Genomic DNA, 24,185 nt, shown 5'->3' on the forward strand with positions numbered 1-24,185 from the left:
CTCTGAAGTTCCCTACTCAAGGGCAACCTTGTCCAGCGTGAAGGAAGGCAATGGATTTTGTTTGTTTCTTTGTTTCCTCAGGATGAGCTGCCCTGTTCCTTGTCATTGTGGGTGCAACTCTGGGACTCCCTGTTCACAGCAGCAAAGACCGAAGTGTAGCCCAGGGTATGCAGGAACACTACCCTGGGAATTCCTGCCTAAAAAGGCAACCCAACACAACTGGAGGGGAACAGAACAGTGGCAGCTCATGCCTTCCTAAATGAAGAGTTAATCTCCAATAACTTTCTGCATTTTTAGCTATCTTTCTACAAAACCCAAGTAGAGTCAAGAGTATTTCTAGATTGGACCAGGTTTACCAAGAATGGAAATGGCAGAAGGATGGATAGATAGGCCAAGATATTCCCCTGGTACTCTGCTCTATCAGTTCGCAGAAACCAAAATTCCTTTACTCATAAGAGTTCTTCCAAGAATAAACTTAAGAGATCAAATCATCTCCCACCAGACTTGAAGATAACTGAAAAGCCAAGAGAGCCCACAGTCTGTTTTCCAATTACAGTAAAAAATTCATAGCTCCACCTATCAGCAATGGGCAGAAGAGTCTGCAAGCAGCTGGGACACTGACTGTGGGAAAAAGTCAAAAACTTCACAGGCCTGAAAAGGCCATTAGGGCAGAGAAGTTGGGAAGGCAGAGCTAGCAAAGCAACAATTCCAAAACCAGGACCCATCATTCAGCCTTCATCTGCCTTCTATGCCTTTTATTCATCAGCGTCACCTCTCTGTATCTCTTTTTACTCTTTCCTCGTCTTCTGTTCCCCTCAGCTTGTGTTTGCTGTATTTTCCCTCCTTATCCCTATTTTCCACACAATCTCCTTCTGATATTCACTCGCTACCCCCCAATGCTGAATCGCTCCCACAGCTACTTAGGTCTGTTTTGTCTGATGACATCGTTATCAATACTGACAGCAAATACCAGTAAGAAATGTGATGGTGGTGTTTGTGTTTTTGTAAGCCTATAAACCAGATTCTATAAATTTATTACCATATATATATAGGAGGGAACACACTCTAATCATAAAATCATTACAACAGAGCTGATCGCAGTATAACATGGAATCTTGCTAAATAGAAAATCTGTTCATTTGCAGAATCAAATTAATGTTATCAAGATCTACTACAGTAAACTGCACCGCTAATGTAAGCAAAGGTATAATTGAACTAAATTTTGAATAATAATAAATTAACTAAAAATACCTTTGATAAACATAGAACCTATGCAGATCAAATGCAAAAGATACATAGCACCCTCTACCGATAACTGGTTATAAAGTCAGGATTTTTTTTCTGGCTCATAATTCAGTTTTGTAAGAACACTGAGTAAACATAAGCTAGTTGAGCAATCATACAACACTGAAAATGTTTTAGCATAATCACACAGAACTGGAAAAATCTTCTTTTTCCCTCTCTGCTTATTCTGTGCCAGTTGCCTTATACCGCTGACAATTTGACCCAAGCCATTCAAATATAACTCACGCTAGGTCATCCCCTTTGTTAAGGATTAGCTAGCCTTGAGTCTGAACACCTCTCAAGGTAAGCTCATTATACTGGCACACCACGCACCTACTAAGAATTCTCAGTTAATAAAGTAGTTTTGCAGGCCTTGGCTAAATTTCATTTTAACCGGCATATAAGAGAAAGGACAAGGAACCTTGCAACCAACATCACAACAGTCACAGTAACAAAGCACTTTTCTCTTGGTCCTTGTGTGCCTAAAACGAGAAAGATCCTACTAGACTGCTTCAGGCAGCTGTCTGGGTCACTACAAAACTTCTGTTTGTTACAAGTATCTACAAAATGAACAGTGGTACATAGGAAGTTCATTAAGTCAGATACTACATATGGACAGAAAAGCCTTGCGGAGCAGGTTATGTGTAGTGCTGCACGCAGTCTGAATGCAGGAGGTTAGGCACACCTTCTTAGGTGCTGTAAGAATGGGATCCACTCGGTACACCCTTACCTCTCGGTATTCCAAAGCTTTTTTACTTTGATAACAAGCATGTCAATTGATAATTTTTAAGCCTATTACATTTGAGAGCAAAGATAAATGCACTAACAACTTTAAAAATAAACAGCATGGACTACCTAATAAACTAGAGGATGCATTTTGAGAAGATGCAGCTTTACTGGAATTAATGCGTTAACAGCACCCACAGCTCCATTATCTCCACAGTCTTTAAAACATCCGTTTTAGCTCTCGTTACGAAAGGGCGAGGGGCGGGAGGAGCAGCCAGTCCCAAGAGCTGAAGGACTACCGAAGCTCCTGGTCCTGGGCAGGATTTTGCTGCCATCATGCGGCAGCGTGGCCGCCTCCAACCTCAGCCTCATGCTGTGAAAAAACACTCGCTTCCCTGCTCTGCGTTCACAGAGTGAAAGAAGGGCTGAAAGACTCTACAGATAGAGGAACGGATTTTAACTGGCCAAGCTAACACAAGGGTGTCCTCCAGTCCCTAGCAAGCCAGCAGGAAAATGCTACTGAGTTTTGCAAATAGTACTTTTCAGAAAAATTAATGGCTTTGTTATAATTAACATTACCATTTTCAGCAGGCACATGCACACACACCGTGCTCATTTACACATTCAAGCAGCACTACGCTCAGATGACCAGCTCATCTGAAATCACTGAATCCCAAAAGGAACTATATAATATTTGTCATATCCGCTTCAAAATGGACTCAGCTGCACAACTTGCCTAGCAGCTGTAAGAAATCTTTAAATCAGCAGTCTGTTACTAGAAGAGTGGGTCATCTTTGTTATTATCTTGCTGAGAAATATAAAGATGATTTAGTGATACAGTATTTTGTCATTCTAAAAAGGCACTTTGAAACACTAAAAATAAATAAATAAATCAACCTTATAGGTCTACTTTCTCCTATGAGGAATAAAACTCAAAGGTTCAGGGAATTTTCCAGCAGTGAACATAAAGTATTAATGGATTTATACAGGAGACATACAGCACCACTAAGACATTCAGATACTTTCATACAGTATAATGCACTCAAGTATCTCATTCATGGATATGAATGTAAATCAAATAAGTTAACTCATTGATCTGAAGTTCTCTCTTTTGCCCAGGTCTAGAAACTCTAGCACTTTGCAGCTATACTGGCAGGTAACTTAAATTATTTTCTTAGTACTTGTTAGTCACTATTTTGCTGCAACTACTTCTTCGGCCCCGCAGCTGCTGAAAACAAACATATTCTCCAAACAAATAAAAAAAATAAAGCAGAAGTTTTTTTTCTTAATGGAGTTCTCTGTACTACAAAGCATTTTAGACTCAAACCACAATATAGCTTCTGAGAAGCCTGGCTTGAGTGTCAGAGCTTCATCTAAAAATGCCAGGAGTTTAGAGGAGCAATTTCTCAGACAGAACATGCAAAGTGCAACATGAATGCATGAATTGTACTGGTATGGATGAACCACATGTAATAATAAACATATATGAATACAATTATATACATACATAAAATTATACTATTTTAATAATTATATACATAAATAAAAAAAGATACATTACCAAGAAAGCAGGAGAAGGCTCAAATTAGAGTAATTTTTTTAAAAATATATACAGCAAGTTAGGTGTATACACAGAATTGATTTCAAGTGAAAGCCCAAGTGTCATTTAGGCAGGAAGGAGAATCTGCAGCAGATAGAAAGTTGTTTTTTTTTTCCCCCCTCCTAGGGCTGGGCAATCATTCCTTCTGCTCCAGTTCTCAAATATTTCAGCTGCATACCATACATCCATTTCTGTGACCTATCTTAACATATTTCTTTTAAACTCCAGCTTCTATTACACATATGCAGCACAGCAGCCTCCTCATGCAATTTACAGCTACTGCTGACTGTTGCCAGACACATGAAGTGATAAACTGCAACGAGAGGTCCAGCACTTAAACTTATATATGCATTTGAATGAATCAAATGCTTTTGCGTCACAAAGTTGAATCCCTGTCGGTAAAAACTTGGATTGTTCTGAACAGACACCAACTCTATCCCTTTAAAATCAATGCATGTGTATAATGGTACCATCTTGCACAGAATTGAGAGTTTCAATATGGTTTTCTTCTCAGGAGTTTATAAGACAGGAGAAAGGGAAATGGGCTCAAGAATACAAGCAGTAGTCTTATAAATTGCATTCACCAAAACCCAGAGTATTTCTTGAAAGAAATAAAAATGGCCAAATGCTTCCACAGCTTGTGTGGGCACAACTCCAGTTGGCTTTAGAAGGTCTCATGCTTGATTTGAGAGATAGAATTGGCCTATCCTCAAAAAGTAGCCCTTAGCTTCTTTTCTACATAAGAAAAAAACCTCCACAAAAAAAACCTAAAAAACCAACCGACCGACCGACCAAACAAAAACCCAAAAAAAAAATTTTCCTTCAGCTACATACAGAGAGTATTCCCAGGTTGGTATGGACATGGCTGCATCAGGATTTTGTGTGTAGACCACCTCCTGTATTTTTTGAAGCATAGTTAACCACAGCACATACATGCTTGCACACACAAAGCAAGCTCTGTGCTTTAAGTGGAAACAAATGCAAAGATGCAGAGAAAAGTGCTCAAACACCCATAAATACTATTGAGTATCTAGCATGACCCTAAATGGCATGCTCATCAGCCATATTTGATGATCTGACCTCATCTCAGACCTGAATACCCATGAACATGTCAGAGATGGATTGCAGCATGTCTGAACCAAACAGCATGGGAAAAATGCAAGCTATTTTTCAGAAAAAAGTCCAACCCTTCTTGAAACTAAATTTGTTCACATTAGCTGGCAAAATGCTATGATGAAATAAAAATCACCAGTAAAACTTTGGGAGGAAAAAATTTGAGTTTCACAGTGCCATCATGCTATTATGCCTGTGAACTGCTTCAGGCAGTACCATGAAAATCTTGGATAGTTCATTCCTGATTGGGAATATTTGCAAAATTATGGGAAGCAGCAAAGCAGAAAGAACAAATAATCTGAATGTATAACCATTAGAACATTTCAAGGATTATCATGTGAATATAGCCTGTTATTTAGCAACTTCATACCTAACAGTATTGTATTTTGATATTGGATGTTGTGTTCAAGGTTTCTCCAAACACTATTCTTTTTCATTACTAACACAATTTTACACACAGTAAAATCTGAAATACATTTTTGGTAGGAGCAAAACTACATAGAAACTACCAAAATAGTAAAGTGTGTTATATTAGTGCCTTCAATTTACTGTAAGCTTACTTTTTCTGTCTTTTACAACGTAAGTGAAAGAAGCAGATATGGAGTGGGTTCTGACTCCATCACTGAATTACAAAAATTATTGCCTCGCTTATACATAATCGAAAACAATGATCAAATATTCAAATTTTATAGGTTATACATTCAGGCAGTATATTGTTTTAATACTTGATACTTGGGAAAAGAAACTACAAACAGTTTACATTAGTTGAACAGAGTTTTTTTCATAGCTGTGAAACCAGGAAGGATAACATGCCTATAGATCAACCTCTTATACTCAAGTCATTTGGAAAGACAGGGCAGTATCTCAAACACATGTTGATGTGTTACCAACGTGTATTGAATACTGACACGTTTTTCTTCAATATATATGTACACACACACAGAGGTTGCCTGACCTTCTAAGCAAGAAGCCCAGTATGCAAAGAAAGCCCATTTAGAAGAGTAAACATGTTTAAAAATATATTAGTCTGGTACAGGAAGTATGCATAGAATATATGATTGCTGTTAAATTTATATATTGACATTGATATATGCCTACGGCCCTATGAGCCTCTCTATTGCAGACGGGTCATGCAAATCATGCAAAAATCATTAATCCTATTGTTACAATTACAGTAATTTTAGGGGTTTATGCTTTCACTGATACTTACGAGCCACTTTACATGTAATTCCTAGATAACATGATAGCTCACATTGATCTTTTTGAGTGCTTATCAAAACTGATCCAGTTATTTAATTACAAGAGACATTCAAGGTAATTAAAGAAATTCAAATTTCTAGGAAATGTCTGCTTTCTGTCACGGAGTGGCAGCCAGAAAAGGTGTATCAGAGTAACACCTCCTTATAAGACATCTATTAACTCCAATTTATTTCTCCTGACCCCAGAAAACAGCTATATACCTCTAATGATTCTTTAACTTGCACATTCTTTCACCTCGTATTTTTAAGGATGTGTTATTGTTAATGACTGTGGGGTTTACTTTGTATCACCAATCTAACGGGAAGAATTTTAACTTGAAATCGTAACTACTTTATACAGATAAAATGTTAAACATAGTGACCATTTGGTGAAAAGTCAAACTAACTGTGCAAAAAGGCCGTTCACGCTGGGCGCCAAAAAGACTGTGGTGGGTTGACCCTGGCTAAGGGCCAGGTGCCCACCAGAGCCGCTCTATCACTCCCCTCTTTCATTAGACAGGGGAGAAAAGGTACAATGGCAAAAAACTTACGGGTCGAGATAAGGACAGGGAGAGATCATTCTCTAATTATCATCATGAGCAAAACAGACCAAACTTAGAGAGGGAATTCATCTTATTTATTACTAAGCAAAACAGAGTAGAGGAATGAGAAATAAAACCAAATCTTAAAAACACCTCCCCCCACCCCTCCCATCTTCCCGGGCTCAACTTCACTCCCGGCTTCAACCTCCGCCCCCCCCAGCGGCACAGGGGGACGGGGAGTGGGGGTTACGGTCAGTTCCTCACACGGTGTTTCTGCCACTTCTTCCTCCTCAGGGGGAGGACTCATTGTTCCCCTGCTCCAGCGTGGGGTCCCTCTCATGGGAGACAGTCCTTCACGGCCTTCTCCAGCGTGAGTCTCCTCCACAGGGTGCAGACCTTCAGGAGCAAACTGCTCCAGCGTGGGTCCCCCACAGGGTCACAAGTCCTGTCAGCAAACCTGCTCTGGCGTGGGCTCCTCTCTCCACGGATCCACAGGTCCTGTCAGGAGCTTGCTCCAGCGCGGGCTTCCCATGGGGCCACAGCCTCCTTCAGGTGTCTCCAGCTGCTCTGGCGTGGGGTCCTCCACGGGCTGCAGGTGGAATCGCTACACCCCCTCATCCTCCCTCCATGGGCTGCAGGGGGACAGCCTGCTTCACCATGGTCTTCACCACGGGCTGCAGGGGGATCTCTGCTCCGGCGCCTGGAGCACCTCCTCCCCCTCCTTCTGCACTGACCTTGGTGTCTGCAGATGTTCTTACATCTTCTCACTCCTCTCTCTGGCTGCAAAAGCGCTCTCTAACTGTTTTTTTTCTCTTTCTTAAATATGTTATCACAGAGGTCCTGATTGGCTTGGCCTTGGCCAGTGGCAGGTCTGTCTTGGAGCCGGCTGGCATTGGCTCTATCAGACACAGGGGAAGCTTCTAGCAGCTTCTCACAGAAGCCACCCCTGTAGCCCCCCCGCTACCAAAACCTTGCCACGCAAAACCAACACATTGCTTATACTAGGCACCCATTTTACACAAATGTGATTTTTCTCATCCTTCTCTGGCTTCTCAGAAGCCAGCCACATACCCAAACCACACCGCACAGAAACATTAAGGTTTCACTGTAAGAGAGACAAAGGCTAGTAAAGAACTTAATGTAATGGCGCAGAAGAATGTTTTCAGGATGAGAAAGCCATTTCCAGTTTCTCACTCCAAAACAGATTCAAATGGTCTTTCTGTAACTAATTTCTAATGTAACCCATGAGCTGAGAATACAGTTTACACTTTATGTCTTGTCAGAGCCTGTCACAAAGCCATTTACGGCTCCAGGTGAAGCTGGCAAGGTAATAGAAGCATCAAATTTAGAGGCAATTAGCTCAGCAGGGAACCCATTCCACAGGAACTGCTGGCAAGAGGTGTTGCTGGCAAGATAACAGACAAAAGTGAGGTCGGGTAATTATATGGACAATAATTGGGGAATTGATTAGCTACCTGCCAGTGTTTAAATAACTTGGGAAACTCAGTAACAAGAATCACCTGCCAAAGCAAGGGTTAAGATGGAAAAGGATTTACCTTTTTTTGGTGATCATTACACCATAAAGGCCACCTTTAAATTTAACTTGGCTGACGTAAGTTTTTAATTATTTTAAAAGCTGGACCGCTAGACTAGTGAGAGATAATTTGGAGAGACACAAATATGGAGACAGTTTGAAACAATTCTAATTCACAGTAAACTTTGGCAGAATTAAGGGATAATTTTAGAAATTATTAATAAGAGACTGTTTATGCTACAGTAAAGAAGCTCCGAAAGTTTCCAGACAGGAAACAGGAACAGGACTGCAGGTACAGGTAATATCTACTATTGTTGAAAATACAAACAAACAAAACAAAAAAAAGAATCTGGTGGAATATATATTAACATTGATAAACTGGAGAATACTCCAAAGATCATCTCAAAACACTGCAGAGCCAAAAAGAGGTGATGACCACTGAATCCAGCCAACTCCCTCAAACAGTATTGCTTCCAGTGTTAGGGAGCCTCTCAAGGAAGAGAGCACATACTCCTTCAAACCTGGACATCTGCTTTCCCTGGTGCATTGTAATCCACTGTTGTCCACCTAGCCCTCTAAAAGCAAAGGAAGGGCAGGAAGCTCACAAAAGCAAAGAACAGGAAAAAAAATCCATAATACAGCATCACTTCTGTGACAGAACGGCATTAAGACTTTGCGTTATTTGTGAGAAATGGATGTCAGAAGCCATGCCAAGAAGATAAAATGTTTACAGGCCAGAGAAATGCTACTTTAATTTCAGTTCCTAATAATCTGCTGTGAAATGCCAGACTGGATAAGACTTTACTACTGGAGCAGACAATAGAAGGACTCAATAGACAGAAACAGCAAGATATAATTTGAATTTAAGATCATTAAACATTAGTTAGTCTGCCTGAAGGCTTTCTCTAATGGCTTCTTTTGAGTAATATTTAAGTACCTTCTCCAGTTTTGCATAAGTTGGCCATAGATAAATACCTTTTAACTAATTCATAAGGCAATTACATCATTCTTGACAAACCAGATAGAAGTCACACCCTCCCCAGTCAAAATTCCGTCCCCATTCACGAGCTGCAGCGTTACCCAGAAGCACCACAGCTCCAAGCATGCCAGTGCCTCCGATCTGCCGATTCCCCTAACAACATCCCCCAAGCAAGAGGCCTCTTGCCATCACCTTGGCCTGGGCCAGTTCTCCTCGCAGAAGAGCACAACAAGGCACAGTCCATGCACACCCACATAGTTACTCCACTGGCTCAACTCAGTTTGACATTTTCCCCTTTAGGAGCATCTTATTCTTAATACTATAAAGCAAGCATGATTGGTGAAAAGTGTTTTAAGAGCTTATACACAACTACTGCAGGCCTATCTATTGGTCTCCATAAGCTTATTCTAGATTCTGAAATCCAGGCTCCCCAAGATCAAAAACTTATCCCTCCTATTCAAGGAGGATGCCACCTCTTATGTCCAGGTATTAATTTTCTCCTGCATCCTTTGACCTCATAAAATCTAATGGCTGATTAACGGATTCAGACACCAAGCCTAAAACTACTGTTTCTGCACCATCTTGAGTACTCATGAAGAAGTACTGTCAGATTCATTGTCTTCTCCTTAGGTAACTTTCTGATGCACTGGGAAATAACCTAAGGACATCTCAGAGGTGCTTTCCATGTCTCTTTTCTAATATCCGTTCATAACAGCGGCATCTCCTGTCGGTATGAACTACTTGCACAATGAACATCTCCATCAGAGGAGATATTCCCCTCAGGGGAATAATTTCTGTCAAGAGCTCTCCACAGGCAGACATACAAAAGAGACTGTATAACTAAAGCAATCATTGATTATGACTTGTGCTTTATTTTATTCTATTTGCCTTTTTCTTCTGTAATCAAAAAAAATCCTTAGTTAATAACTGTGATTATTTAGCTTATCTTTAACCATGGATAAGAAACTAACCTGACATAAGTGATGTACAGGCCTGCAGGTGGGGATGGGGAAAGGGAGAAGGAAAGATGCCTCATTCCTAAACTGTCTTTGAAGATTTGCCCTTCTATTTTCTATAGGCTGTAAGTGTTCCATATTGTCTAAATACAAAAATTACTTGATGGCAAACACCTGAAGAAAAAACAAAAACCCCTTCCTTTCCACACTACCATTCAATCTATGCACAGATGGTAGGAACTGCCCATTGAACAACCAGCCCTCCCTAATCTCTCTGGCCTATCATCTTACAAACTGCCCTTGCAAAAACCAACTTGGGTACACTTCATGCTTTCTTGTCCTCTTTCCTTGTTTTTCATATGAACTTCTGCTTTGTGCTTTCCTTCATGCTGCTCTGTTCTTGGAAAAGCTCTTGTGTTGACTCCCTTCCTGTTGACTCCCATACAGAAACAGTCCTGGGAACCCACTGGTCTGCTGCCTTGCTCTGTTCCACAGTCTAAACTGCCACCGTACTCTGAGATTTCCAGCAAGGGTGCTGATCTTTAGAAATTAAATGCATGTAAATGGCTGCGAAGAATATCTGAACCTGCTATGGTTAATAATATTCAGCAGACTCCTTAAAATAATTGATTTCCCTAGAGGTCTGCAAACCACACACTAAAAAACAGCACCTAACATAGTACAGAGATGTCACATAAGTATCTAGCAAAGACAAATTCAGAAGGACTTCTTATATGAGAAGGAAGATTATTCTTCTTTTGATAAAAAAAAAACTGATTAACTGATAAATGTCATGGGACAGTAAACTATTTCTGAATTTAGGACAGGTTCAAGTTCATAGTTATACGATGGGGGAGGAGGGAAGTATCCTGTGCAAGGTGAAACGAAGAGAGTTGCAAGAGTTAAATGGCCCCAAAGTAAAATGTTTGATTTTAGGCCAAAATTGAACTCTAACAAGTTGGGCTTTTTTTTATTTTGCCAAAGATAGACACAACATTTCTACTGTAGATAAAGTCAAATTATTTATTTTTTTTAATCTTCACCTACTAACCATTAAAAGCATTATTGTTAGGTCTCTCATAATAGCATTCTATCTACAATGCTAGCACTGTACTTAGTACAGTCCCAAGCTTTTCAAAAGTCTCCATTGAAAGCCAAACACTTGAAGAACAATATTTGCTATTAACAATGACCCTTCTCACCCTCTCACTCAACTTTTCCAAATGCTGTGTAACAGTATGAAAAACAAAATTATTTAATAAAAATACTTAGGAATAGTTAGAATTCTTTTTTTACAGGTATCCAAACAACAGATCACATAGGAGAGTGGAAACCACTGTAATGGATATGAGATTAAAGTGGATCACTCCAAAAAGACCTTTGAAAAGACAAAATTGTTGAGATGTGTTTTCAGAGTGGCAAAGTGTCATTAGAGATTTCATGCAAGGTGAAAGGCTCTGCTGCTAGAATCCACAGGAAGCAGCGCCACTGGCTGATACTGACACAGCATGAAAAAAATCTATGAACGACCCAACAGGCATAGGAAACCAGCCAGACAAGGTTCAGAGAATAGCTTGGTAACAGTCCCACTGTACTTTGTTTTATTTACAATGTCATTTGTAATCGTCACACTTGACTTTGGCTATTCCCAGAAAGTAATGAAAACACACTGGATAGTTGGTTTTCTTTTTCGCTTTATCAATGTTCTTAAAGCAGTCACTATTTTAGCACAGAACAAAAAATGCATGCTTTGTCGTCTCTAGACAAGGTTAGCGCTTTTATTCTCAAATACTCCTCTTCACGTGCATCCTTCACAGCTACAGTCAGTTTCATAGCTTCTAGCAATAAAAACTTTTAACATTTCTAGAAATAAGGGCTTACTTACTGAGCATTTGAAATACAATCACAATTTGATAGCTGATGTCGAAAATTTCCTTCCTTCTGACAGCCAGCCTTTAAATAACAGGATCTAATTTCCCCTTTAGAAAATACAGAGGAAAAAGAACAGTTCAATGATATGATGATTTGTTTCACACACTAAGTTTATGAAAAAATACATTTTAGGTCAGATATATTTATAAATATAGTTTTCACTTTGTGCACTAGGCTTATTTTAGACTTCAGAAAGCAACTTAACATTTGAACAACTGAAAGCCTGAGACAAAACATAGAAGTTACAGTAAAAATTTAAAAGGTATATAAAGTAAATTCAAAGCCCATCTATTAATATATGTTCACTTTAAAATGTGAAATCATCAGATTTTTTTCTGTCAGTTCACAAAAGTCAGGTCAGGTCAGGAGGTACAAATCAGAGAAAAATTCTGCTAAACGTGTAGCCACTGCTACTCCCTCCTCACGTACGCAGCAAAAAGCGAAGGGGCACTGCTCACTGAGCCACGTCACGCCATCTGCCTGACTGGCAGCTGCTGCTCTTAGCCCCGCAGCAGATGAGGAGCTGCAGGGCTGCAAGCAGGGCCAGGAGGAATTGGCAGAAAACCAGCGCAATTCTGAGGTCATGAATCCAGCTACCGCAAGCACTCACGCTGGTTTTGAAGGCAGCTTTAAGGGAAACGTGGCTTTTGGGACAGATGCTGTTCAGAGGTATGGGCCAGTACCTCACAGGTGGAGTTCAAACCACCACCAAGTATGTTACAGCTTCAGCCTCTAGGAACAGCTGCAGAGCAGCAGCGCACCAAGCACAGGCATGGGGCAAGACTAGGTCACTCATTAATTCTCTTGAAAGGGTAGCAGGCCACAACTTCAAATGAGAGCAACCACCACGTTATCAGAGAGAGTTTAGTCTGAGTCAGTGGAAGAACAAAACAGTACAAAGGAGGAACGTTTTGACCAGTCAGGCCAGCGCAAAACTCCTCACTAGGCAGAAAGCGCCACGCGTTCTTCTGCAAAGACAGTAGTCTTCTGGCCTAGTCAGCTTTTTTTGAGGGTAATGTTCAGAAGATAAGTTTCATGCACTGTGTAAACCTCAGATCTGTGATGGTCGCTGTTGGATTTTGAAAACTCTAGTTATGGCTGATCTGACTTTACATTTCTAAGCCTTGTTCTTTCATGTACACAGAAAAAAATGCAATTGGTAACAGACGAGAAATATCCTTCCAGGGCATCTGAAGTTTCTTTAGAAGTTTCCTTACACATTGTAGTTATTCCAACAACAGAAACTCACCATTTTCATCTATGAACACGTGCATTGCATCCACGGATAGCTCATCTTGCACAGACGCCTCAGGTCCACTTATTACTTGCAAGACAGAACTGTCTTGCTGAGAAGTTACCCGGTAGATTATCTGCCTTTGCCTGTTGCCCTGGTAACTTGACACAAAAATGTTTCAAAACTACTATGAGGAACTTTTTTCTTGTTCTCAATAAAACAGAAAGAAAGAGAGGTTAATTAAAAGTTTATGTCATTTCTACTCAGTGAAACAAAACAGCTTACATCATATCTTTGAAGTACAAAATTGTAAAGTAAACTGGCCTTACAGTGCTGCAAATTTGGCAGACTCTGGTAGCACCGGACTAGTACTAGCACGATCTTGGCTTTGTACATCTGATCTTTCCTGTTTAGGAAGTTGCTCACAGTGCTTTTCTGTTCCCACCATTTCTTCTTTTCTCTCTGTCGTCTGGCTATCTGGAAAACAGGGCAGTGAAGTGGAGCCACTCTCCTCATACAACTATCAAGAGTTTCGCTAACTACTGAACAAGAACATCTAAAAGAGAAAAGCTAAACACACTGCAGCAATTACTAGTTTTATGGAAAACATTAAAATTACTTAAAACAATGCAATCACAGAAATCTGGATAAGGAGGTACTCTGACTTGAGGGGGCTGCATGAATGGGTTGTTTCAAGAACAGGCTTTTCTGAAGCAAAGGACAAACAAGAGGGAATTTCTGCTTTGCTTCTCGTATTTTTGCAGAGGGAAGCAATCTGTCCCTAACCTAGAACGGTAAGAGGCAGCTGCCCTGGGGGCCATAATTTGTTCCCAAGCTGTGTATCCTGACAAGAGAAAAGCAGAAGCACTAGCCCATTCCCCTTTTACAAAAGGGAAAGCAGCACCTTCAAAGGAAATAGAGCTCTTGGGCTGGAAAGCAGGTAGCTGCCTAACCCCTCTTCCCCACCAGCCACACACCTAATACAGGACAAAGGACAAAATGGCTAAACAATTTCACAATAGATTTTCCCGTGCTTGGAAAATACAGAGCTATAGATTTTAAAATATATGTGACAGACTCGTCCAATTTCTACTACTCTGAATACCAATTGTATTTATATTACCTCTCTACACATGTATATCACATATATATGTGTAAAACTTTCAAGTAATATTCTTTTAGTTACTAACATTCATGTTAAATAATGAAACATTTTACAACTGTGCTTTGACTGTAAACTAAAAAAATGGATCCGTTAGGATTTTCAAGTGCAATCAAGACAGTGATTTCATCACCACCATGTGCATTAAACACTTTAAATGGAAAAAAAAATTAAGAAATGGGTTATGCTTGGAGATACTGCAGTAAGTCCTGTAGCTTCTTGCACTAAGCAAGGTGTATTGAAATGTACTTACCCAGACTGCTTGCAATACCTACTGTTTAAACACCTTAGAAATCTAACCATCAAAGAAAAAAAACCCACACAAATTCCCCCCACAAAAAATTCCATTCTGCACTTCCTGCCAATACAATCACCATCCTTACCTGCAAGAGTCACCAGTCAAGAACTAGTGGTGTCATAACTAAGATAGTCTAAGGATAAAAAAAGAGGCAAGGCTTGTAGAGATACGTAGTATCTTTTATTAGGCCAACTGATATAACTGAAAAAAGCAGACAAACTTTTGGATACACAGACTTTTCAGATCATCTATCTTGTTTTCCTCCAACCATATCAGCTGATCTAATAACACATCACTTCTACAAACAAACCTACCTTCAGGAGTTAAGACATCTCTAGACCAGTTTCATTGCACCCCTCTAGTACCCTAAAGCCTCAGACACTCACACACAACCACCTTTCACTGCAGATTCTGCCCACTTACTTCTTGGGGAGAAAATCCAGAAGCATAAGAACAACTTTAATTGTAGCATCCCATCTTGTCCCAGCAGGTCTCAGCCCTTAACGTGAAGCACAACAAGCAGCACCAAGCCTGAAGAATCTCACTGGCACCCCAGACACTCACCAGCTGGGCTACCAGTGGGAGGGAATGGGCAGTAGAGAGAGAGACTGTCTAATTCTTGTTTGGAACACCAGCATTCCTTCAGCTTCCACAAGGGGAAAAAAAACCCAAAAACCTCACTACAACACTGATAGTGTTCTGACCCTCCTGCTCTCTTTCTGTAGCACTCAACAACCAAGGATCCTCATTTCTTGTACAATAGATACAATAAACATAATTTTGGTTTAGGGAAATCTTTTGAATTTTGTCTCCATGAGCAAACAGATACAATACATCTTCTGGATCCACTTTCTTCTGTTTAGAGGGAAAAAAAGGGGGGGGGGAGGAGACAACACTTTTTTTTCCTAATTAAGGATTTAAACTTTATTTTAAGCAGAAACTTCTGTCTTATTTAACTGTGGCATTACTGAAGCATCCCTTTAATGATGTAACTGTACCTGAGGGAGGTGGTGGTGGACTCAGGACCCATAGACACCTAAATTGAAATCACCTTCCTAAAGGCTTACGCTGTTCAAGCTGTAAGAATAATTGATAGAGATCAGAAATTGTGGTTTTAATAATCTAATTGGTCCCATATTGCCCAAAATTGGCTGTAGGGCTGGAACAATTAAAATGATTTTTAAATTTGATTATCTAGTGGTTTTAGAAAATGCCTCTTTTCCATTCCAAACCACAAGCCTTGCAGACTTCTTTTCCCTGCAGTGGTAGAGTTATAATAATAAAACCATAAACAGTACTGCTTCTTACAGACTTTATATGCCAATCAGACAACACCACAGTGATCAGTACTTCCAGCACTGCAGAGATGGGCCATGATGGGTTTGTGACTTTTTTTCATGATTATTACTCATTTTCTCCCGAGTGACTTACACCTTCAGTATTTAAATGGAGATAGAGGTGTCTAGACTAGGAGTGTTCTGCCAGGGTACGTAATTGGCTCTACATCACCAAAAGCTCCTTGTGTGGTAATTGTGCTGGCAAGGCTCAAGTTACTAGGAAAAATCCAGTTCAAGAGCAAGAGAAGAGTAAAAAAGCACAACGTGGCAGTGTACCTGCACCTTCCCTGTGGTCTCCTACCAGAGTCACTTACCCTGAGCTACCACTCCGAACGTTTCTGGCGTACACATGGCTGGGCTTGCAGAAGCCCCAAGCTCAGACCAAGGCTCTGCAAGTAACTTCATAATTTATCTGGAAATTATACACCACATGACTCAGACATGTGAGGCATAACCATCAAGATTCGTGGCTAAGTCAGGCTTGGGGAAGGGTGGTTCAGAAGTGTCCTGCACAAACCACTAAGTTTCAGTCTGCACACCATTTTCGTATTTTGGTTGAGCATAAGATACATCCCTTAGTTATCCTGGTGAAATCCTTACAATATAAACATTTCTTATATGTCCTATATAGGAATACGATATTTCCTGTAAACATTTTTAAGCTCTATCTGCACTAAAGAGTTGTAACAGCACCATAACAGTAATTATGAATAAAGCATACCAACCCTGATGAATAAGCTAATTTAAATGCAGTTACACCACCAAAAATTTCCTCTGCCATTTGTGGAACAGATTTTAGTTATCCCAAACAATCTTTGTAGACAAGCCTTTGGTCTATACCAGGAGGCGGCCAAAAACAGTTTTACAGTTGAAATGGAGCAGTCTTTGTACGTATAGTAAACATGACACACTGACAGTTGGTTATCTCAACTCTAAAGTTGCCTTATTATTAATTAGAATGAAATTTTATTGCTCTGTAACCTTTCTCCAAAATATTTTTACTATTTCATGCCCTCTCTCCAGAGTCTCCCAGACGTTTTTCCTCATCTTTTACCTGCCCCTCCCTATCCCAATCTCCACAACTCACGCCTGTAAGTTAAAACGTCACTGTTGTCATAATTTCAAATGCCATCTGCTTTGAAATCTGGTCAGGCAGAGTTAAGCTAATTAAGCCTGAATCTCTTCTGTTCATTAATTGCTCCGCTGCAGAATCTACTTCTTTCCACAAGTATGCTCCAAAATAGAAAGTTTTACTTGAAAATATATTTCTTGCCCATTCAGCCACAGAGATAAGCAATTTCAAATCACTCCACGCTCTTGCCAGTACCTGGCATGAAACAAAAGCTCTACATGTTGTGAACTGTCCTGTTCATCTCTCTGGAGAATATATTCTAAGGATCAGACACAGCATTTTAGTTTACATTCCCCGCTCTTTCTTCTCTGACTGCATTAACAGAAACATCTAATTTATGTACTTTGTCAACCCAAATTTGCCTATTATGCCACAAATGCATTAAAAGAAAAGTCTGTCATCAAAGCTGGTCACCCACCAAACAGAAGCACCCAAGGAACCCAATACAGTCTAGGAATTGCTATAAAAGTTTAATGTGGGCACTGAAGCAGCATATGGAATTATCCATTAATCAGGATTACCACACATATTACAGGACAGGGAGACTTAAGCACAGAAGTGATTTGCTCAAAACAATCTCCCTAGCAGTGCTGGGAATAAAATCAAGGTTTTTGAGGTCTCGGGTAAATAATCTAATCAATATACCTAACAATTATGTCAGAATACAGACCTCTGAAATAACCTCATAGTTTCTTTACAGGTGTCAGCCTTATCATTAAACATACTATTACCTCTTTGATTTAAAAACTGAAATTTTAAAAATCTGAATCCGTTAAGCCTTACACATTGAGCAGATTTAAAGAACCAAGTTCTGCACCTCATTTCCTCCCCATGCAAAGAGGGGCATCAAACGCCACATGGTCCCTCTCCAGCATGAGGGTCAGGGATGGCACACAGCTGCTCCGAGAGAAGAGCCACCACCTGGCAGGGCTCTGCACTCCAGGTGTGCCTGCCAGCCACCAAACTCCCCTCCTGTCGCCTCCTACCACAGCTGTTACTTGGGATGGTCACTCAATATACAAGATCCTTCTCCCCCCAAGATTATACAGCAAGCCATAGCCCTCTTTTTCACATGCGGGGAGAAAAAAAAAAAAAAAAAAAATTGAGGCATCTAAAAATATCCACAGGAGTATGTTTTAGCTTTTTATAGGAAAAGGGTAATTGCTTGGGATCCAAAAGAACTCACTCGAGGTTGTGGTTTGTGCACTGCCCAGAATGATGAGTACTTTTTCTAAAAAGAGTCTGCAAAACATCTAAATTCAGGCCATGCAGTCCCGGTTTAAGTTCTCCCACGCTGGTCCCCACCGCTCCGATGGCAGGTTTTGGTCCCTGGGTGATAACATTACCTGTCCTAGATTACAAGCCAGCTGTGGCAGAGGGGACATACATGAGCAATTGCCCTGCATAAATCTGATGCTCCAGATGTGTCAAAAGAACCCAAAGCAGCCCAATAAACCCAATTTTCCTTATGTATCTCAAGGACTGAAGAAAATTTGCAGCTGCCCATCAACAGGCTTTCATTACGTGGGCAGTACAAGTTTGATTTAAAACTGAAAGGACACTGGCCTGAAAGTAATTTTTAGCAACAGTGTCAGTGGTGCTTTCTCACGATCTAGAGGAGATTGGGTAGCAACAGAAGAACTCTTAGAGACAGCTTTTTTTGTGTCCTGTATTTTAACACATTAAATCTGGCATCGTTGATAGTGTAAAGCAAGGCTTTAATTTCCTTGTATTGCATTTTACTGAGCTGTCTACTAGCAAAGGCTTATGTGGTCAAGATGGTCCATCTTCTGTCTCCACACCATTCGCAAGTGCATGGAGGGAGCACCCATAACAAAGAACTATCCATGACATTCATTCACTTGCAAGACTGTTCTGATAAGCACATTTCCCTGCCTTCTCCAAATTACACAAAATGGCAGCTTTCTTATACACAGCTCTGAATATCCAGCTTTCCAGGAATTTGCCAAGTTTCTCACATTGCCTAATGAAGACCTCTGTGCAGTGCATTTCATGGTCATTTGGACCAGGCATCTATTATTAGCTTTTGCCAATTAGGTGGTTTGCAAAGTTAAAAGAACAAAAAACAAACACAACCAACCTCCTCTCTGAAAACAACTGGTGCATAGCTTGACTTGCTCTGTATTCCCTCCACATACTTTTTTTTTTTTTTAACAACCACTTTGATGTGGGAATAATGTTTATTCAGATCTGTTCTAAGATGCTATTTTGTAATTGCAAGGCTGTAAACAAATTAGAGGCTTTCTCATTCCTAAAATCCAGTCTTACTGTGGGGAAACAGCCAGTAATGACAGTAATTTATTTTAACAAACAGCACGTTCTGACTAGGCTAGAAAACAAAGCCTACTTGCTCTTAAATAACTGACTTTGAACTACCTCTCCCTGGCTTGAAGAGTTCAGATTGAATCTCCTTTTTCCCACAGCACCGGTCCGAGGTACAGGAGACACCTTGCAGTGACAGGAGCCACAGCCGCCATCCCCGCTCCTGTGGGGCACCCCTCTTCCCAGCTCCGCTCCTTTCCCAGGGTGACACTTGTTGCACCCATGTTGGAAACGAGCAGGGCCGCATACATGTATGTAGCTCAGCTTCACCATCTCACATGAAGTTCTCCATCATATGGACTTAAGAAAACAGGAAAGTAGGAAATTTAGTTCAGGTTGCTTTAAGTAACAGCTTGGTTTGAGGGAAGAGCTGAGTCCTGTTTCTTCAGCATCTTGGATTCCAGTAAGAATTTTGTTTGCTAGATCTAAAGCACAATAACTACACAGACATTAATAAAGTTTTAAGGCTGGTGTTTTGGTTTTCTTTGGTCACTGAGGAATCTATGAGTCTGATTTATTCTGACCACCCATTGCTTGCTTTTACGCAGCAATCTTCCCCATTCATATTACCTGAGGGTACGTATCTGAAAGCGCTTTGCGGATTAGCTACGCTTTTTCTTTTTTTTTTTTTTAAAAAAACTTTACCTCTGAAAATTTTATCTTTTCCAGCTAAGTCACATCACACAAAAGTCAAATTCTTGCGTAAATACTCCTTTTTATGGTTGAGGAGCAGCAAAGACCACAATCCACTTGCCGCAACCCTTGTGCTGCTGCACAGGGAGGCAACCCCGCACCCGACCCCCAGCACCCCAGGGACCTGGCAGGATGCTCTGGGCTCAGCAGAGGACCAGCTGAGCAGGCTCTGGTGGGAAGCAGGGCTTGCTCCACACAGGTCTTGGGAAACCAGGGAGTGTGGACTGGAGCCAGCTGGGCAGGCTGTTAAACTCAGTAGAGCAGGACAGAAACTGCTCTGCAGAACAAACAGTCTGAGAAGGTGGGAGAGATGAGTAAGATAGACCAGAAGAGAGGCACCAGGCCTAGAAGGAGCAAAATTTGACTAGGTAATGGAGAGGAGGGTAGGTACAGGAGAAGTGAATGCAAGTTGTGGGGAGGCAACAGCTTTAGGTGAGCTCAAGAGAGTGGAAAAGGCTAGAAAAGCAACAGTGTGGATTGCTAGGAAGAGTAGAGGGAAAGATGAGAGAAGGAGCATGAAGAGGAAGGCAAATAAAGAGGTTGCACCAGAGAGATGCAGAGTGTCTAAACTGAGAAGGGATGAACAGGGGAAGAGAAGGTATGGAATTAGAAATACAAAGTGGAAGGAAGAAAAGATACAAGTGCAAGATGGAATGAGGTATGGGTCTAACATAACTGATAGGACAGATAAGAGGAAAGAGTTAGGAAAGGCAGAGTGAAAGGTAAATAGAATCTTCAGGTAGATGACATCAAGAAAATAAAACCTTTTTTTTTAAACTTCACATTTGTTTTTTAAAAAGCTGACAAACTTTGAAGTCAGCTGTGCTTTTTTCACATAATGGGAGGTTCTTGTAGGAACAAGCTGGGGAAGCAGAGACTCCCTAGAGTCTGCCTATGGACAGGGATACCATCGTAAAACAGGAGCGCCAAGCTGTTCTGGTCAGTGCTGTTAAGTTTCTTACCTTCCATGCAAAATAGGTATTGAGATTGTATCCTCTTAGGCTGTCTTAGATCCTATAATAAGCTGTTCTAAGGTAAACCAAACATTTTGGAGAAGGGGAAAACATGGGTTGTCTTATTTCATTTTGGCCCAGATCTTCCAAACCAATTCCACCGATCACTTGGCCAAGCACCCCGAGATTGCACCTGCCTTCAGTGCACCATATCTCGCATCCTCACCGAACAGTCCTGCTAGCTTTTCCTAGACAGCTGCTAAAGACACTACAAACAGTATTCCTTCCTAACAGAAAGGGGTCACACAGTTAGGTGACAGCAATGAGAATGCTGATTAAAACCAGATATTTCTATATAAGAGCTATAAATTGGATTAAATACTGGTTTTAAAGTTGCTGATTGAGATATCTTTGTTTTAATTAAAAGCCCTTTTGATTAAATGGGAACTTACAAGAGGAGATATCATTTTTCATTGAAATACTAAGGGCTTTCATTGTAAACAAGCACCAAATTTTCCTCCTTAAGACCCAAATATTTTAGTTTTTAAGCAGCTAAAAATCAAAACTCTTACCTGTTGAGAACAAATACATGATTTACTTTTTTTTTTAATTATAAAACAACCCATAACTGTGCAGGAAGTTTAGGAATATGTGTGTATGTGCACACACGTTAGCTGAAAGTTGAACCATTACCAGTGACAATTCCAGCTTTCTACATACTTACAGGCACACACAGACAACTCTTCAATGTGCACCTGATAAGATGGGCAAGGGCAGATGTAATGCTATAGCTACAGACATTTTTTAAGATACTTTTTGTATTCCAACAATCCAGACCTGCCATGTGCATGCTGTTCTAGTAGAAAATACTAGATACATACCGGACACCTACTGAGGTTAGCATTAGGTTTTCCAAAAGAAAATCTTCAAGGAAATAAAAATATTCAAAGAACTGCAGCTGACACTATCACACTTTTATTAAATCACCTTGTCCCACCAAGCCCAGCCCTTCCCTGGCCCTATTAGCAAAACCTGTTCTCCTCTGGGAATTTACCCTACTGCAGATCTCAGGCTAAGCTGCTATAAATAATGTAACTACTCACAACTTCTTTATTCCAAAAGAGTTGTTAAGACATGCATCATACCTCCAACAAGCCCATTTTCCTTTGTCGTCTCTGTTTTGACACTGGATTGATTAGATGCCTTCATCTTTGAGGTATTAATGGATTCCAAGAGGGAGACAAACTCTAGAAAGTTAGATTCATTGGGCACCTGTCCTTCTTTAGCTTCTAGATCTGATTTAGAAGTTGGTAAGGTCTTTTCTTTGTCAGATACCTCCATGAAATTCTTACTTAAAAGCACATCTGTTCCACTATCTACACTCAGCACCCGCATGTGCCTCTTTTCATGAGCAGTTCGACAGGACTGTGGGTCTAGGTTCTGCAGGCCTGTCTTAGAAGTCAAATCCACAGTCTGCATGTTTTCAGAAGTATTCTCCCGATTTGGATCTGAACAAGTGTTAGTTTCTAAAGGAGTATTTGCTGGATTGCTGTGTTCTTTCACTGCATCACCCGATTCATAGCCAGAGCACTGGTTGGACGACAGCTCTGCCTTTAAATTTTCTGGAGTTCTTTCACTTTCACTAACTTCCAGGCAAGCCTTATCTTTGCTGTCATCAGACAAGTCAAAAGTGATAACAGGGATTCTGAGCTGTTCATTAATTTGCTGACTTGGCCAACCTGCTGTAACTATACCAGATTCGAGGGCTGAGCTTGTTCTCTCTGTTCCCACAGACTTTAGGTGGGCAGAGCCCGCTAGGTCACTGAGGGTGGTGTTTGGTGTAGTACTCATTGTGATGACAATTTTAATGGGCTCACATAGCTGGTCTCCAGGAAGAGAGTTGTCCACAACTGCAACAGCAGTCTCACTGTTTGAGCAATCAGGGTCCTCATGGGAATTACAGACACTGCAAGAACCTTCCACATGCTTGGGATCTTTGGTTGCAACAGCACTGCTCTGTGGGCAGTTACTGGTAAAGCCTGTCTGTGGTGATCCATCTGGCAATTTCTCTCTTTTGTAGTTTTTAGGATTACTCAAATGGTCTGAAATAACTGAATTTTCACTGTCCCATGGCTCTGAAGAAACTCCAGTCCTTAAAATATCACCTTGTGATGAAGAAATGTTGGAGAAGTTTTTAGCTACATCTCTGTCCACAAGAATATCTTGGGATCCATGCTGTCCATATGGCTGTCCGTTCCCTCCTTTTTCATTTATTCCATTACCAGAAAGTGTTTCCATAGCAGCTGGTTTTGTTGCTATTGCTGATGTGTTGGCACCTGAAGTGGAAGCTGTAGAAACAGGTAATATATCTGCTTTGATACAGGGTGAGGTAGATGAAACTGGTGGTGCAAACTGGTCTTCTAATACCATAACACCTAATTAAAAAAAACCAACATATGGGAGTTAGGTCTCAAAAACATGTGCACTGTGATCTTTAGCTAGCAAAATCTGATCCAGAGCAGAGCAAAGGAAGTACAGATGATTTAGCCAATTAAAAGGGTTCCTAAGCAAGGATCTTTTTTTGTTAGCTACATGTGAAATACTATAAAAGCAAGCTGGAATCCTTCCAGGTCAAGACAGGTGTAGCAGCACACCTATTTAATTTAAATAGTCGAAATAGCTCAAGAAACAGCTAATATCAAAACTAAAATGTTTTACAAAATTATCCTCACTTAGGGAGAGATGAAAGAAAGAATAAGCCAGTGTGGCAGAAGTTTGTTACATCACTATGTACAATTCCTAAATGGTCCCGTAGGATATGGCTATCGATCTTAACAAAAAGAAGATAAACTGAAATGTATTGAGACATCTCAAGCTGTAGGCAAAGCAAGCTGTGCTGGAGCACACACTATCGAGCTAAGGTCAAGAATCCCAACAGGAGTCTACAGTCAGAAGATGTTTAAGATGCGATCTGAGCATTGGCTTCCTGGTTTAATGCTTTCCAGAGGCAGCAGCTTCCAAGAATGTGGGGGGAAGGCTCTTTCATCTCCCCGTATCAAAAGAGGGAAAGCTACTGGCATACTCACCAAAAGGCTGCACCCTAAACAGCTTGGCTGACAGCTGAGAAAG

General features: G+C 40.6%; 1 protein-coding gene across 1 annotated transcript in view; it reads right to left on the minus strand.

Moving 5' to 3' along the window:
- PCNX2 (pecanex 2) overlaps window positions 1-24,185 on the minus strand; it is a 154,290-nt gene that overhangs the window by 117,964 nt on the left and 12,141 nt on the right. The window contains exons 5-8 of the mRNA XM_075748702.1: window positions 22,202-23,491; window positions 13,468-13,615; window positions 13,154-13,299; window positions 11,858-11,951 (exon numbers count right to left, since the gene is read on the minus strand). Of these exons, the coding sequence (XP_075604817.1) occupies window positions 11,858-11,951; window positions 13,154-13,299; window positions 13,468-13,615; window positions 22,202-23,491 (1,678 nt within the window). The remainder of the gene's footprint in view (window positions 1-11,857; window positions 11,952-13,153; window positions 13,300-13,467; window positions 13,616-22,201; window positions 23,492-24,185) is intronic.

This window comes from Balearica regulorum, chromosome 3 (genome assembly GCF_011004875.1).
Source record: "Balearica regulorum gibbericeps isolate bBalReg1 chromosome 3, bBalReg1.pri, whole genome shotgun sequence".
NCBI classification, from domain to species: Eukaryota; Metazoa; Chordata; class Aves; order Gruiformes; family Gruidae; genus Balearica; species Balearica regulorum.